The sequence below is a fragment of the Panthera pardus genome, unplaced genomic scaffold (genome assembly GCF_024362965.1).
Source record: "Panthera pardus isolate Hobbes unplaced genomic scaffold, ASM2436296v1 HiC_scaffold_10, whole genome shotgun sequence".
NCBI lineage: Eukaryota > Metazoa > Chordata > Mammalia > Carnivora > Felidae > Panthera > Panthera pardus.
Window position 1 is genome coordinate 15,791,470 of NW_026526655.1, and position 15,146 is coordinate 15,806,615.

General features: G+C 42.9%; 1 protein-coding gene across 2 annotated transcripts in view; it reads left to right on the forward strand.

The window, feature by feature from the left end:
• The window catches only part of PAX3 (paired box 3), a 98,107-nt gene that overhangs the window by 56,765 nt on the left and 26,196 nt on the right, over window positions 1-15,146 (forward strand). For both annotated transcript variants that reach the window (XM_019445809.2, XM_053904452.1), the window contains exon 5: window positions 9,297-9,502. In XM_019445809.2, coding sequence (XP_019301354.2) covers window positions 9,297-9,502 — 206 coding nt within the window. The remainder of the gene's footprint in view (window positions 1-9,296; window positions 9,503-15,146) is intronic.

The window sequence follows — 15,146 nt, forward strand, 5'->3', positions numbered from 1 at the left end:
GAAAAGGCGAACCTACTCTGATTGGCAAATAAAATGTTCATTTGTCTCTTCTTCCTATTGTTTTGTTTTGGTAACACATGTCAGCAGCTCAATTACCCAGTTCATTAACAGCTCCCAAAGGACATGATGGCCAGCCCGTGATAAGAGGGCCATTGTGGCACATATGGTCAATAATGGCCTCTCTCTTGGCAATTGTAAATAAAAGTCACTTGGCTCTTTTCCTTTCACGAGAACTACCGTTTTCCTGTTCCCCTTCAGTGTGCAAATTACCTTTCTTTGCTCCATGCAGCCCAATCCCCGGGAAACCAGAACCTAGCTTCCCTGCTTTTAGGGCCATGGGGACTTAACACGGAGAGAGCGAGCTCTGGTTCTTAATTTTAATTATGACTGACTTTTAAGCTCTTGAGGGGGGAAATTCTTATCATGGGAGACTATTCTTAGAAAGCTGTTAACTGATTAATTAGTCAACTAATCAGTTTTCCTAATTGAATAGCAACACATTTTCTTGGGGCTTTCCTCTGTTTCTCTTTGAAATGCTCCAGTGGCAGTGACCACGGCGTTTTTAAAAAGCCGTTAAACAACTTTAAATAAAAATCGTTTGCAGGGGTGGGGTAGGGAGGTGTCACTTCATCTTTTCCCTCGGTGAGAGAGATTCATGTTGTTGAGAGCAATTCTTGTCACGCGCACCTCCAGGTCGTAAACCAGAGGGTTCAAGAAGCCACCGAGGTAATCTGGGGTTCAAGAAGCCACCGAGGTAATCTGGGTCAGCGTCAGGGTCTCTAAGCAAGTAAGGATGCGTCCTGCACTTGAAGCCTGGGGAGGGAGGTGCTGAAACGCTTTGGTCACGATTCTGCGGCTCCCCCAGACGAGATGCTGCTGTAATCGCGGAAGAAAAAGGGCCCAGGCAGGTTTTTCCTTAAATGTATCAAGTGCATATGGCTGTTACAGGCCATTTACTGGCGGGGCTGTGACGAACAAGGAAGCATAAGCCTTTCTTTCTGGCTTTGTTGTTACAAGGGAGGCCTTTGCGGTGACCGATGATCAGGCGACGGCCGCCGGCCGGCCGTTGGGACGAACTCCACTCGGAGTTAAGGTGTCTCAGCGTAACCTAGCTGCAGGTGCGGTGCGCACCTGACATTGCGCCGAGATCGGGACCTTAGGCTCTGGGGGGTCTTTGGGGCCGTGCTGCTCATCGCCTGGGAGGCAGCTTGGCCGCTCTGGCGGCTCCATAGCTCTTATCTTAAGTAAACACCCAACGGTCCATGTCGTGCACTTGCGAGAACTCCGGGGCGGGTGTGCAGCACGCGCGGCCGGCCGGATTCATAACCAATCTGTACTCTCCTCCCGGGGCGGCAGGCACTCGGGGAGTTGTTGAGTGTCAGGGTTTATTTGTGCTATTTTGATTAGCACCAACCTGGCAGGAGCTTATTTTCCTTCTAATGACCCCGTGCTGCGAGAAGGCGGCTTCCGAGGGAAGGACCTGGGGGCGGGGGGAGGGGAATAGCGTTACATCTCTGCAGCCCCCAAATGGGGACTGCGGGGCAGGGGCCGCAGTGGGGAAGTGGCTGCGGGTCTTAATTAGATGGAGTGTTCTGAAAAGAACCTTTCTTGGAGAAAGCCCAGAATATTCTTGCCACAGATCGTCCTACCTCCTTTTATTTTATTCTTATTCTTTTTTTTTTCTGGGGGGGGGGTACTTGTTAAAGATTCTTGGCTGGCACCTTCGGAGAAGTTGTAGAGGCGACAAAAAGCAAAACAGGACCCCCTCCCCTCCACATGGACCACCGATGAGGTGACGGGCCATTTCTCCCTGTTTATCCACCAGCAAAGTAACAGCTCCTCAAATTGTCCCTGAGTCAGGAACTCTGGGAAGTTCTCTTGAATGCTTGATCGTTTGTTAGGTCACTCGCGCACTTTCTACATCCACCTTTGGATTTGGTCGTCAGTCTTCCCGTGTGTTCCTTTCAGGCGGGTATCTCTTTTCCTTTCTGTATCTCTTTTCTTTTCTTGACCTAGATAGGATTTAAACACACTTAAAAAAAATAATGTCGCCGATTACTTCTCAGCTTGTGAATTAATGTGGAAGAGAAGGTTCCAGGTGCTGAAGTCTCTAGACTGGCTTGGATTAACCCCTACTGTGCATCCATTTCAACCCCCCCCCCCCCCCCCCCCCCCCGCCCCTGGAAGAAAAAAAAAAAAAAAAACCAACCTCCCCTTTCTCATCCACTCCCGGCTTTCTTTGTGTCTGCTGCTCCCTGCCAGGCAGGTGTCAGACCCCTGAATGAGGGTAAAATGCCCCGTTGATGGATTCCACAGATGGAGCGTGGAAATCGGTAGAATAGGCCTCAGCCACAGGCCATTTCTTGGGATCCAACAAAAGCCTCCAAATAAGTCAACAAAAATCCCAAAGATCACAAAGGGAAAATGTCATTTGTCATTTACTCTGGGTCTGTGAGGGAATATCAGTCTTGCCTCACTCGTCCTGGCTTTCACCCGAGTAAACACGAGAGAGGTCATTCACATCTCTCTCAGTGGAGAAGGGCCACCTCACATCAGAAAACAGTTAGCTGTCCCATCGTCCCCTTCATGCTGGATGGCAAAACTCACAAACGCAGGAGACATTCTGCAGTTAGCCGAGTGGGTGCCTCAAACTTCGAGCTGACCCGTCAAAGACCTTGTGGAATATACCTGCCAGGTCCCCTAAGACCTTCAGATATGGGAGGAAGTGGTCTCAGGGAGCTCTCAGGCACGATTCTTACTTTAATTTGTGTTGTATTATTGTTATTTTTTAATCAGCAAGACACAGCTTTGAGTACAAATGCTGATAGGTCGAGCTTGCAAAGATTAGTACAGACGAAAAGACCGTCCGATTTGGTCTGGGGCCATCTTAGAGTGAATGACTGATGATGACGTTCAGCCTCAGAGCCCGCAGAGAGAGATCCCCCCCACCTCCTCTGTGTCTGTAAATTGCATCGTATTCTATCTGGGACAAACATAGAGTTTAAATGGTTGTCATGTTTTGATTCTTTAATTATTCAAATGAAAGGTCTTGCTGAGAAGAAAGACAGTGTGCCAAATTCATGCTTGTGAATTATTTTGTTTCTCCATTTTTTGCCTGTCTCCCATCTCTGAATTATATTGGTCTGGAAACCAATAATTATAGAAGTCCACATGACTAAATCCCTATAAAATTGAGGTAAGATCTCATGTATAATAGCGTTAACTAGGATGAAATATTTCTTCAGGCTACAGAAGAGGTCACAAGGGGTTAACGGACAAAGACATACTCTCTAATTCTGTAATTCCTTCTTTAATTAAACTTCATGGTTGGTCCGCTGGTGGTAAATACTTCTGCCTTCTCCTCCCAGTTTGATTTGTTTCCGAAGGAAGAATTTGTAATCCTGTGGGGGTAATGATTGTTGCCTATGCTTGACCTCTTTCTCTCTCTCTCTCTCTCTCTTTTTTTTTTTAAACTGATGATGTCCACATTCCCAAGGTTAATCTTGGGAGTTAATGTGAAATCATTGGGGTCACTAAAAATTTGGCTCCTGAGACCTAAAATTAGCTTGAGAGGGAAAAGGAAGAAATAACCTTTCATACAAAGCACGGAACTGAAACACTGAGGCACCTGGGGAGAGGTGACTGTTTCCCCCGGATCACTCTGGGGCGTGTACTGAATAACTTGTGAATACCCCAACAGATTTCAAGTTATTTATTCCTGCACTTTTGTCTGAAAACAGTTTGAGGTTACTTTACAGGGCTTGAGATCCTTTCACTAAGATGTTTTTAATAGCAAAAAAGAAGGATTTTGTAAAGCTGTAAAATGAGTGATCAGTTCAACTGCTTGTGACCAATAGTATCTTCTAGATTGACGCTGGATCTTATGACCAGGGCTCTGCGATGATTCTTAAGGGAGACTTCAAATGGTCAGACTATTTTGTTTTCTTAAATAAATTCATTCAGCATCTTGGCAAATGGATTAGTTTCTTAGGGCTTTACCCTTGTTTAACGACTACACTTGAATATACAAAGAATTCAATAAATGTTCATTGAATGGAATTAAATTCGATCAGGAAATTGATTTGGTGTCTAATATTAAACGGTTGTGTTTTCATAAATTTCCTTTGATTCTAGGAAGTTTTTGAAAACCTGGGACAAATGAGTCATTGGTGGCAATCAGCTAAATAACTTGTATTAGAATTCCTGTTTGGATTTGTTTCTGGTATTTCTCTTCAAAAGGACCGTGTGTGTGTGTGTGTGTGTGTGTGCGCGCGCGCGTGTGCATGTGTGCACACACACGTGAGAGAGAGAGAGAGAGAGAAGAAGGAACTGAGCACCTATTTAGAACATACCAGGCTAGAAGAAAGAAAGTATGTCCTCCGAAGCCCCATACACCTGGATCAAATCCTAGCTTCCTTAGTCACGTGATCTGAATAATGTTGTCTCTGAGTCTCAGTTTCCTTTTTTTGTACAAAGGGGTATTTATTTCACAGGGTTTTTGTGTACTTACATTGGTAAGAGAGAGGTTTGCTCCAGGCTCATTGGAGACATTGAATTACACTCACGTATAAGTCAGAAAATGGATTGTGAGGGGGTTTTGAAAATAGAGTCAAAACTTTCAAGGTCTGATAAGAATATGGATTGGGGTAAAATTGGAGAATTATGCAATTTAGAGCAATAGAATCTCCACTCAGAAAGTCATGTATCATATGTTGGTGTGGGTTTCTTAGGAGAGCTGTTCTGGAATTTCAAGTTGGGGAACAATATCTCTATTTAATGAATAATAAAGCAAACTTTGTGAAGGCGTGTGTAGAATATGACTGAGTAACTTAAATGCCATTGAAAATCCCCTCTTAATATTAAGGCTAGACAGAAGAAGTAATCCAAAGAGATTATATTACTGAAGAGATTATATTTAATCTAGTTGTTATATCCTGGCAGTCTATTTTAGAGAACTGGCTTGCGGGGTCCAACTCACAGCATTAGAAAAACTGTAATTTCTTTGTGTTGAGCTGTCTGAAAAAAAAAAAAAAGCCTTGTTTTTACTTTGCTGTAATATTTAGGAGGATTAGGTATTTTGTATCTAGTATCTAGAGGAAAGTTGAATATGTGAAATAGATGAACTTCAAAATACTTTTTCTTGTGCTGTTAAAATGTAAGTGTCAGACTTGTTTTTGGTAAAAACGGAATGATTCAAATTCATGACATTATTGTGATTCGTGTTCTGCACAGATAATGCATCTTATTTCTATTGGGTGATACAAGGCACAGTAGTGTTTCCGTCTTTAGAAGTAGCTCGTATCTCCTAGCTGGTAGATTAGTCTTGGGTGGCTGACTTAACATATCTTCAAGCCCACATCCTTTTGGGCTGTACAGATGGGGACAAGTTAGAATTAACTGGTACAACTGTGGCTTCATGTTGCCAGAAACGATCCATTGGTTCAGATAATTTTCCCGCAGAGAAATCAGGCAAGTCATTTCCTCAGTGTCTTTTGAAATGGTGCTTTATGGAGGTTTTCCTAGTTAGGCACAACCATTGGACTGCTCTTGAATAAGCAGTCTAGAAATACAAGTAGCGACTTATTAGCTTGTCAAAGAAAATTTCATTTTTAGTGGCAAAGCCTGTATTATTGAACTCCTAGACGTTCTGAGTCTTTTTAATTTTTTTTAATGCTTATTTATTTTTGAGAGAGAGAGACACAGTGTGAGTGGGTGAGGGGCAGAGAGAGAGAGGGAGAGAAAGAATCTAAAGCAGTCTCCACGCTCTGAGCTGTCAGCACAGAGCCCGAAGCGGGGCTCGAACTTGGTGAACCGTGAGGTCATGACCTGAGCTGAAGTTCGACGCTTAACCAACTGAGTCACTCAGGCGCCCCGTTCTGAGTCTTTTTAATTACTAGCTGTTGGTGATCAACTTGCTTTTTTAAAAAAAATCACAATCCTCAGAAAAAATTGATAATTATTTCCCCGAAAAATACAGTTACGCAAATACTTGCCAAAACTTCCAAATAATGTTTGAGGATTTGTGGACTCCTGAACCTCATTTCAGTACATGCTGGGAGACTCAGAAGGGCAGCATTTCCATTTCAAGGTGCAAAATAGTGGCAGAGAAATCAGTGTTGGTCCAAAACTTAAATTCTACCTGGTGTTTCCATTCAGTCATCGTGTGTTTATTGAGCACCTACGGTGTTCCAAGGCTTCCAACAGTGAACAAGATGGAGAGAGGCTCGCAAAGCTTATATTCAGGGGGATGTGGATCGTTCAGGTGAAACACGGTGGCCTTGACCCTCAGAATTAACTCCCACTGGTACTCGCAAATGTAAGCAGCCCCCTTTCTTCAGAAACTAGAGGTGATGTTGATTAATCGACCTGACAGTGCATGGCACATCATATTTACTTGGGAGGATTTAATAACCCTAGAGACTCCCAGAGGAAACATGAAAATTTCCACATACTATTATCCTAACGGGATCATAGTCAGAGAAAGGGGAAGCAAAGATTTAAGGTTCTCACAGGCAGAGGAAGCTGTTGGTCAGCCCTTAAACGCTGTTGGGGTTTGCACCTGAATTTACAGAAGACAGAAAAGTCAGGGCAACAGAAACCGGAAGCAGGGAAGGGAAACATTTTATGGTACGCAATGGTCTCAGGAGAACGACTCATCCATTTCTTGAAAAGTGTATTATGTATGTGGAAGTGTTGCTTTGATAAATTACAGCAGGAAAAATATTATATACTGGGGAATTTGGGGAGAGAAAATGAGAGTCTGGAATATTCTGTAGAGGTGGTTCTCAAAGTATCGTTCAGGATCAGTAAAGTTGGCATACCACCTGTGAAAGCAGAAAACTCTGGAACGGGGTGGGGGCAGCAATCTGTGTTTTCACCAGCGTTTCAAGTGATTCTGAAGCCCCAACAGCTCAAGATCCACTGCCCTACAATGACGCACAAATTACCGCTCTTTTCATCGGACTCACGTTTATCAAACACGTACACACATAAGTTGTATTGGGAGCGTTTGAAGTTTATAATGCAACGTACGGCACATTTCTTAGCGTGTTACTGCTCCTTTAAAACATTCCCACACTTAAAGAAAGTCTGGTTTTATTTCCTAAGTAGCCTAAAACAAGATTTGTATCAAATTAGACCATTTTAGGGGCGCCTGGGTGGCTCAGTCGGTTGAGCATCCAACTCTTGATCTCGGCTCATTTCATGATCTTCTGGCTCGTGAGTTCGAGCTCTATTGGGCTCTGTGCTGACAGTGTGGAGCCTGATTGGGATTCTCTCTCTCTGTCTCTCTCTCAAAATAAATAAAATAAACTAAGAAAATGAGACCACTTTATGTTAAATTAGACAACATAATTGAAAAACCAAGCCTCATGGCTAACATATAGCAGATGCATTATATACGATGCTTCCATTTTGCTTTTACGTACAGGTACTTGTTTTTCTTTAATTTGTCATATAGATTATTAATTCGCTCTCTTAATTTTCAAGTTTGAGTGTGAGTAAATTACAAAAGTATTAAATATTAAAAAATTAAAATTATATTTATGGGTTATGTTGGACGTGTACCCCTTTTGGGCAGCTTATAATTGGTACTGAAGTAGAATGAAATTTTTGATTTCTGTAGGGCAGAGTTGTTGGAGTTTAAGATAAATGAGAATTGGTACTTTTTTGCATTTTGTCATCGCTTCTGGCACCACCTGTGTTTCCTCGGGTCCTACAGCCGGGGTGTGCAAAGGAGTTACCTTGACAATGACATTAATGATCTACAATTCCTTCCTCATTTGCAGACAGCACACTTCAGCCCCTTCCCCAGAGGATCCCTCAGCTATTTGGGGAGTTTTCAGAGTGCATTTGGATATGCTCAGGAGCAAGGCCCTTGGGTGTCCTGAGCTCTGCTCAGAGTGTGTGGCCTGAGAGCCCTCTGATGGCCCCCTGCTACTGCCCTGATGTCCAGGGCCTCCGGGAGATGGCTGCGCTCCTGCCCAGAGCCCTGTGTCTGCTGTGCCCACAAACCTCAGAACACTCTCCAGGCTGACAGTTATTGTGTTATTGCCAGAACTCACGGATGCCGTATTGCATCATTAATGCAAATTCCTATCTAATTTCCCGGTTCCTTCCTCTCTTTTGGAGATGCTCATACACTAACTATGGAAAATCTCCTTCCCTGATGTCTGCTAACACAGACAAACTCAAACTTGCTGGGAAGGGGCCTGCAATGGGCCTGGCTTCAGGGACATGTGACCTATGCAGTCGCCCACTCATGGCCCCATGCTCAGAAGGGCTCTGTGTTTGCTTTTTATGCTCTGTTGTGGCCATCTCACAATTGCGATAATTTTTGAACACAGGCACTCGTATTTTAATTTTTTACCGTGTTCCTCAAACGAGGCGACAGCCTCTGGGCGGCTGCTTGCCATTCAGCAGAGACCCAGGCTTTGAACTTTTGGTGTAGGGACAGGTCACTAGACTATGCCTGCTTTTTCTGGAGTCAGTTCAGGAGGTTTACATCAACAGTATCTAAACTCTTCTTAAATATTTCTCAGTATCTGGTAATAAGATACTAACTATAAGTATGATTTCTTCCGTAGGAGCAGTAGAGTCTATAAATTTGTTGGGATCCTGTAACAGTTCACTATTATTGGCTTTTTAGATACTACATTAGTTTTGGAATTTTTTTCTTTTCTTAAATTTTTTTTTTAAACGTTTATTTTTGAGACAGAGAGAGAGCATGAACGGGGGAGGGGCAGAGAGAGAGGGAGACACAGAATCGGAAGCAGGCTCCAGGCTCTGAGCCATCAGCCCAGAGCCCGACGCGGGGCTCGAACTCACGGACCGCGAGATCGTGACCTGAGCTGAAGTCGGACACTTAACCGACTGAGCCACCCAGGCACCCCTGGAATTTTTTTTCTAAAGAACCACCGTTTTAAACAGATTTCCTCATGTCAAAGTTGGAGAGAGTTAATTTGGAACCAAATTAAATGATTCATTCATCAAACACAGATGGAGTACCCATTAAGTGTTAAGGACAAGGGCCCTAAAAGTGAAAGAATGCCTGTCCCTGTTTGCTAAGATCTCATAATGGACCACGACTGACAGATGCAGAGAACAATGATTTCTGCCTGGGGGGCCTGGAGACAAAATAGGGGAGGAGGTATCATTTAATAATATAATATTGCAGAGAGGGGCTTGGTGTCCCAGGGAAGACATTGGGAATGGACGTTAGGATTTGAATCTTTAAGGCTTGGTCACCCTTGTTTTTTGACCCCCATTTTATCACCTTCTCTCTCTTGTGCCTTTAGCCTCAGCACCCCAATCAGATGAAGGCTCCGACATTGACTCCGAACCAGATTTGCCCCTGAAGAGAAAACAACGCAGGAGCCGAACCACCTTCACAGCAGAACAGCTTGAAGAACTGGAAAGAGCTTTCGAGAGAACCCACTACCCTGACATTTATACCAGGGAGGAGCTGGCACAGAGGGCGAAGCTCACGGAGGCCCGAGTGCAGGTACTGACTCCGGACAGCCACGTCCTGATTAAATCCGGACAGGAAACAAAAAAGTGTCCTTTCATCTAAAGCAGATTTGAAACCAAGAAAATAAATATGTTAGCGAAGGCACTTCATTGTGAACTGTAGCCTTTAGTAGTATAAAGGTCCCACCTTTCTCTCTAGCACCTTTTTAAAAAAGTTTTTATTTATTTTGAGAGAGAGAGAGAGAGAGCAGGGAAGGGGCAGAGAGAGAGGGAGAGAGAGAATCGCAAGTAGGCTCTGTGCGGTCAGCAGAGAGCCCAATGAGGGGCTTGAACTCACAAACCGTGAGACCACGACCTGAGCCAAAACCGAGAGCCAGATGCTTAACCGACCGAGCCACCCAGGCACCCCTCTCTCTGGTTAAGTTGCCTCATCTGGAAACGCTGTGTTCTTCCTGGCAACTTGACTTTCATAGTCAAAATGAGGTTGGAGACTCAGCAGTGAACTGGTCAGTCGATCTGGTCTCTAGATTGATCAATGCATCTCATATGCAGCTGATTACCTCTCCTGTTACAGACTTGTTCAGAAATAGCCTCTTCCAGGCTACAAAGCCTCGTCAGAAGAACTGTCTCATTCAACTTGGCTTTCCGTGTATCATAGTGCTAACAAAGTGAAGGAACGCTAAGAGGGATTAAGAGAAATCGCTCAAGGAGCTGCAGTCTAATATGGTTAATGAAGTCAGCACAAATAATAATAATAATAATAAACCAGATATAGTAAGTACCCTAAGACAGAAACAGAGTGCAGTGAGAGTTAAGAAGAGGAAAGAATGAGATCTTGCTGGAGTAACAGGAGAGGCTCACGAAGAAGGCCGATTTAAGATGAACTTTCGAAGCTACAGAGAAATTCACTGGTCAGGGAGGGTGGGGCGAGTACAACGTGAGTCAACACACGAGTTACAGACCTGGTGACATTTCATTTCCATTCATGTTGAAGGCACAGTGAGTTGTTCAATGTGGCTGGAGGCTAGGGAGAGGTAAGAGGGGGCAGGGAGGAATATAGTTGGACATCTAGGCTGAGGACATCCTGTGGAGGGCTTGGGTTTCAGGGGAAGGCTCTCACAGTTGATGTGCTAGGCAGTGGAAGCCGTGGGCATGAAACGGGTCAGTGGCCATGGGAGTGGAAGGGAAAGGACGGTGGCCAAAGGTATCCAGAGCTGGAATGTAGGCACCCGATTGTGTAAGCAGGACGTGGATGGAAGGGTGAGTGAAGAGAAGGGCCACAGATTTGGGGAGGTGTTACGGTGCAAATGTTTTACAGCTGGAACTATTGAATCTCTCTACCTGTTACATTGGGATACAGTGTTCCTCTCCAGAAATGACCACCACTAACCACAAATTATGATAATATGTGTACATAAATACTGTATTATATATGTAGTGTATGCATTCTGATATTACATATAACAGTGTTACAAATATGATATACCTCAAATCTAATTGTTTTATTATAGTTCTGTGATGACCTGATTTAAATCTGAAGTCAGATCCATTCCTATCTCTATTCTTCCAGCAAACTTTTATTGAGTGCCCACTAGATTCCAGGATTTGGTCCCTATACTCCCTGTTGGTCAAGCCCACATCCCGAGTCTGTCCTTTTTAGACAGACAGAAGACAGCTCTGAACTCGGAGTCAAAAAATAAGCACGGATTTTAAAGAAATCAAACAAAGAGAGTGACGGGAAACTAAAAGAATGTTCAGTGTTGTTGTACCTCGTTCCTGCCTTTGCCAAAAACAAGGACGGGGGACAGAATGAATCTCAAGCCCTTGCAATTTGCGCAGTGCCCTGCATTCACATCTGGCTCAGTGAATGTCAGAGGAGAATGAGAAAGGCCCATTAACTTGCAGAGGACATGGGATCAAACCAATAAAGAGTGGTTCATATTTTTCTATACAGTGACCTCCTCTCCAAAGCAGGGCCCTCATTAACCTAACAGCTGTCCTAATGTGGCTTTAACCCGGTGACTCTTTACATTCCTTATAGCTTCATTAGTTCCCTTGAGACACATCATGTCTTGCACCACAGCTATGATCTACAGCCTAACAAATTCCCTACAACACCCGGCATATGGATCTTTTACTTAACACAGCAGGAAAAAGAAGGGAGTAGTTAATCACTGATTAAAATGCCAGAACAAAATCCTTTAGTTTTTAGAAGGATCTGGGAAAGCAGTAGCAAAGTCAACTCAGTTTGAGTGATAGCCAGAAAGTGTGAGTTAGTTTAATTTGGGGCACCTGGGAAAACCAAACACCAAACGAACCCCCCCCTCCCCACCTCCAAACAAGTCTACATTCTATTTTTTTCCCCTGAGTAAAATATTTCTAAAGTCTTCTGGGTACAGATGGCATTAACGTATAATAACTTAGGCGTTTGTCAGTATTTCATAAAAATTTGTTTAGACGGTAGCTATGTTGTGTTTATCACAACTGAATCTGAGTACACAATCTAAGAATTACTGTACACCAAAGACTGATTTGCCCAATTCCCCTCCTGGGTATCATTATGCAAATAATGGGAAGCATTCGTTTTGTGGGGAAGAATGCAAATATTTATGATGTGCAAAAGTTTTGGTAAATATTCCATCTGAGAACTCCACAAAGCAGAGAAGTATCACTTTTCCCACCAGGATAATGGAAGACAGCAAAGGAAGCTGTTGGAGGAAACAGCATTTAATTAGGAGTCACAAGATGTGGGTTTTGGTCTCAGCTTGCCAAACGTGTTTTGTTGAGGAAGTCACTTGATTCTGCTGTAATCCTGCTGGCTTCAGTTTTTTGTTGTCGTCGTCGTGGTTGTTGTTTTGTTTTGTTTTAAAATATGGGATAGGTTAGATCAGATGATCTCAGTTTGGGTCCACAGATGACCAGGATAATCATGGAAGAACTTCAAGAAATCTAGGGGACTTGAGATTTGCACACACAATTTTGTGCCTTTGCCTCTGCCTCTGTGTGTGTGTGTGTGTGTGTGTGTGTGCGTATACACAAGCGTTAACCAGAGAGGGGTCCCTGACTTTGTCATATTCTCAAATGTCATCTTCCCCTCTCCCATCCCCCGATTAAAAATAACTAAGGGGCACCCGAGTGGCTCAGTTAATTGAGCATCCAACTTGATTTGGGCTCAGTTCATGATCCTGGGATCGTGGGATCAAGCCCTGTGTTGGACTCCACACTGTGCATGAAGCCTGCTTTAGATTCACTCTCTTGTCTCCCTCTGCCCCTCTCCCCTGCCCTCTCTTGCTCTCCTTCTAAAATAAAATAAGTAAATAACTAAATATCTAGGATGCATGATTTCTCATCAGTAATTTGAGATTCTCAGGGAAATCTAATAGGCACTGAGTGACTGATTGATTGATTTTAATTTCAGTATAGTTAGCACACAATGATGTATTAGTTTCAGGTGTACAATATAGTGAAATTCAACATTTTTATACGTTATTCAGTGCTCATCACAATAAGTGTCCTCATAATCCCTTTCACCTATTTCATCCATCCGCCACTCACCTCCCCTCTGGTAACCATCAGTTTGTTCTCTATAGTTAAGAGTCTGGTGTTTGGTTCATCTCTTTTTTCTTTATTTTATTTCTCAGTTTTCACATGAGTGAAATCATATGGTATTTGTCTTTCTCTGACTGATTTCACTTAGCATTATAACTTCTAGATCCATCCATGTTGTTGCAAATGGAAAGATTTCATTTGTTTTTATGGCTGAGTCCATTGTATGTATGTATGTATGTATGTATATATGTATATGTATATGTATATGTATATGTATATGTATCTATCTATATATATATATCACATCTTCTTTATCCATTCATCTATCGATGGCCATGTAGGCTGCTTCCATAATTTGGCTATGGTAAATAATGCTGCAGTAAACATAAAGGTGAATATAGCTTTTTTTTTATTTTCTTCTTTTTTTTTTTTTTTCCAGTATATGAAATTTATTGTCAAATTGGTTTCCATACAACACCCAGTGCTCATCCCAAAAGGTGCCCTCCTCAATACCCATCACCCACCCTGCCCTCCCTCCCACCCCCCATCAACCCTCAGTTTGTTCTCAGTTTTTAAGAGTCTCTTATGCTTTGGCTCTCTCCCACTCTAACCTCTTTTTTTTTTTTTTTTTCCTTCCCCTCCCCCATGGGCTTCTGTTAAGTTTCTCAGGATCCACATAAGAGTGAAACCATATGGTATCTGTCTTTCTCTGTATGGCTCATTTCACTTAGCATCACACTCTCCAGTTCCATCCACGTTGCTACAAAAGGCCATATTTCATTCTTTCTCATTGCCACGTAGTATTCCATTGTGTATATAAACCACAATTTCTTTATCCATTCATCAGTTGATGGACGTTTAGGCTCTTTCCACAATTTGGCTATTGTTGAGAGTGCTGCTATAAACACTGGGGTACAAGTGCCCCTATGCATCAGTACTCCTGTATCCCTTGGGTAAATTCCTAGCAGTATATAGCTTTTTGAATTAGTGTTTTCATATTCTTTGGGTAAATATCCAGTAGTAGAATTACTGGATCATATGATAGTTTTATTTTTAAGTTTTCACGGAATCTCCATAGTGTTTTCCACAGTGGCCGTACCAGTTTGCATTCCCACCAATAGTGCATGAGGGCTCCTTTTTCTCTACATTCTCGCCAAACACGTGTTTTCTTGTATTTTTGATCCAATGGGAATTTGAAGCCACCCAGCAAATCTGTGTCGTTCAGAAGTTACGATAGGTATGGAACATTTGGGCCTGAATTCCGTAATGATGCAAAAATATCATCACCCTGAAATTCTCAGCAGGAGTTTGCTCTTGGGGTGAATGAAGATGCATGCAGTTGAATTTGCCTTTCTGTGTGTTCACGGTCCTCTGACATTCCTCAGAGCCTGGAGCTTCTCCTTGTCAACCTTACCCATTCTTCCCCCCGCCCCCAACCTGTTCTCTGTACAGTGGTCACAGCTGGAAAGCAGCACTGGGAGAGTGGGATGTGGAAAGAGAGGGGGTGTGGAGTGAATGAGAAGGTCCAGGGATATTGCATCTTATCCTGAATTTACCTACTTGGAAAGTACTATGTTGGCATTGTCACATTACACATCGCTGAATGTTGTGTTTAATCAAGCATTTTAAATGTTGTGAATTCCCTTTCTAAGCATTAAGTATTATATCCTCTCCCCATTTTTCCAATTACATTTGAAATAACCCATCTGGAATAATGTAGGTTAGCTTGCCTTTGAGAACCACACCAAAAATCTGAACCAGTAATTTCTTGATGGGCAAAATTAGACTTACACCATGGGATAATTAGCACTAATCCATGAAACTTGGAAGCAAATTTAACCCAAGTCTCCATTCAAGCCAAACTGGCTTTCAATTATTTGAGGTGTTATTTGGGCACTTTCCTGTTTGCTCATGGGCACAAAAGGCTTTGGCTGTAGACCACAGAGCTGGGAAGACAAAGCAAGGGTTTAATTCTTGGGTGTCTAAGATAGTGACGGCAATGTGATGTTTATACTTCATAGCTAACTTTTTTATTATTATTATTATTTTTTACATTTGTTTCTTTTTGAGAGACAGAGAGAGACAGAGCATGAGCAGGGGAGGGGCAGAGAGAGAGGGAGACACAGAAT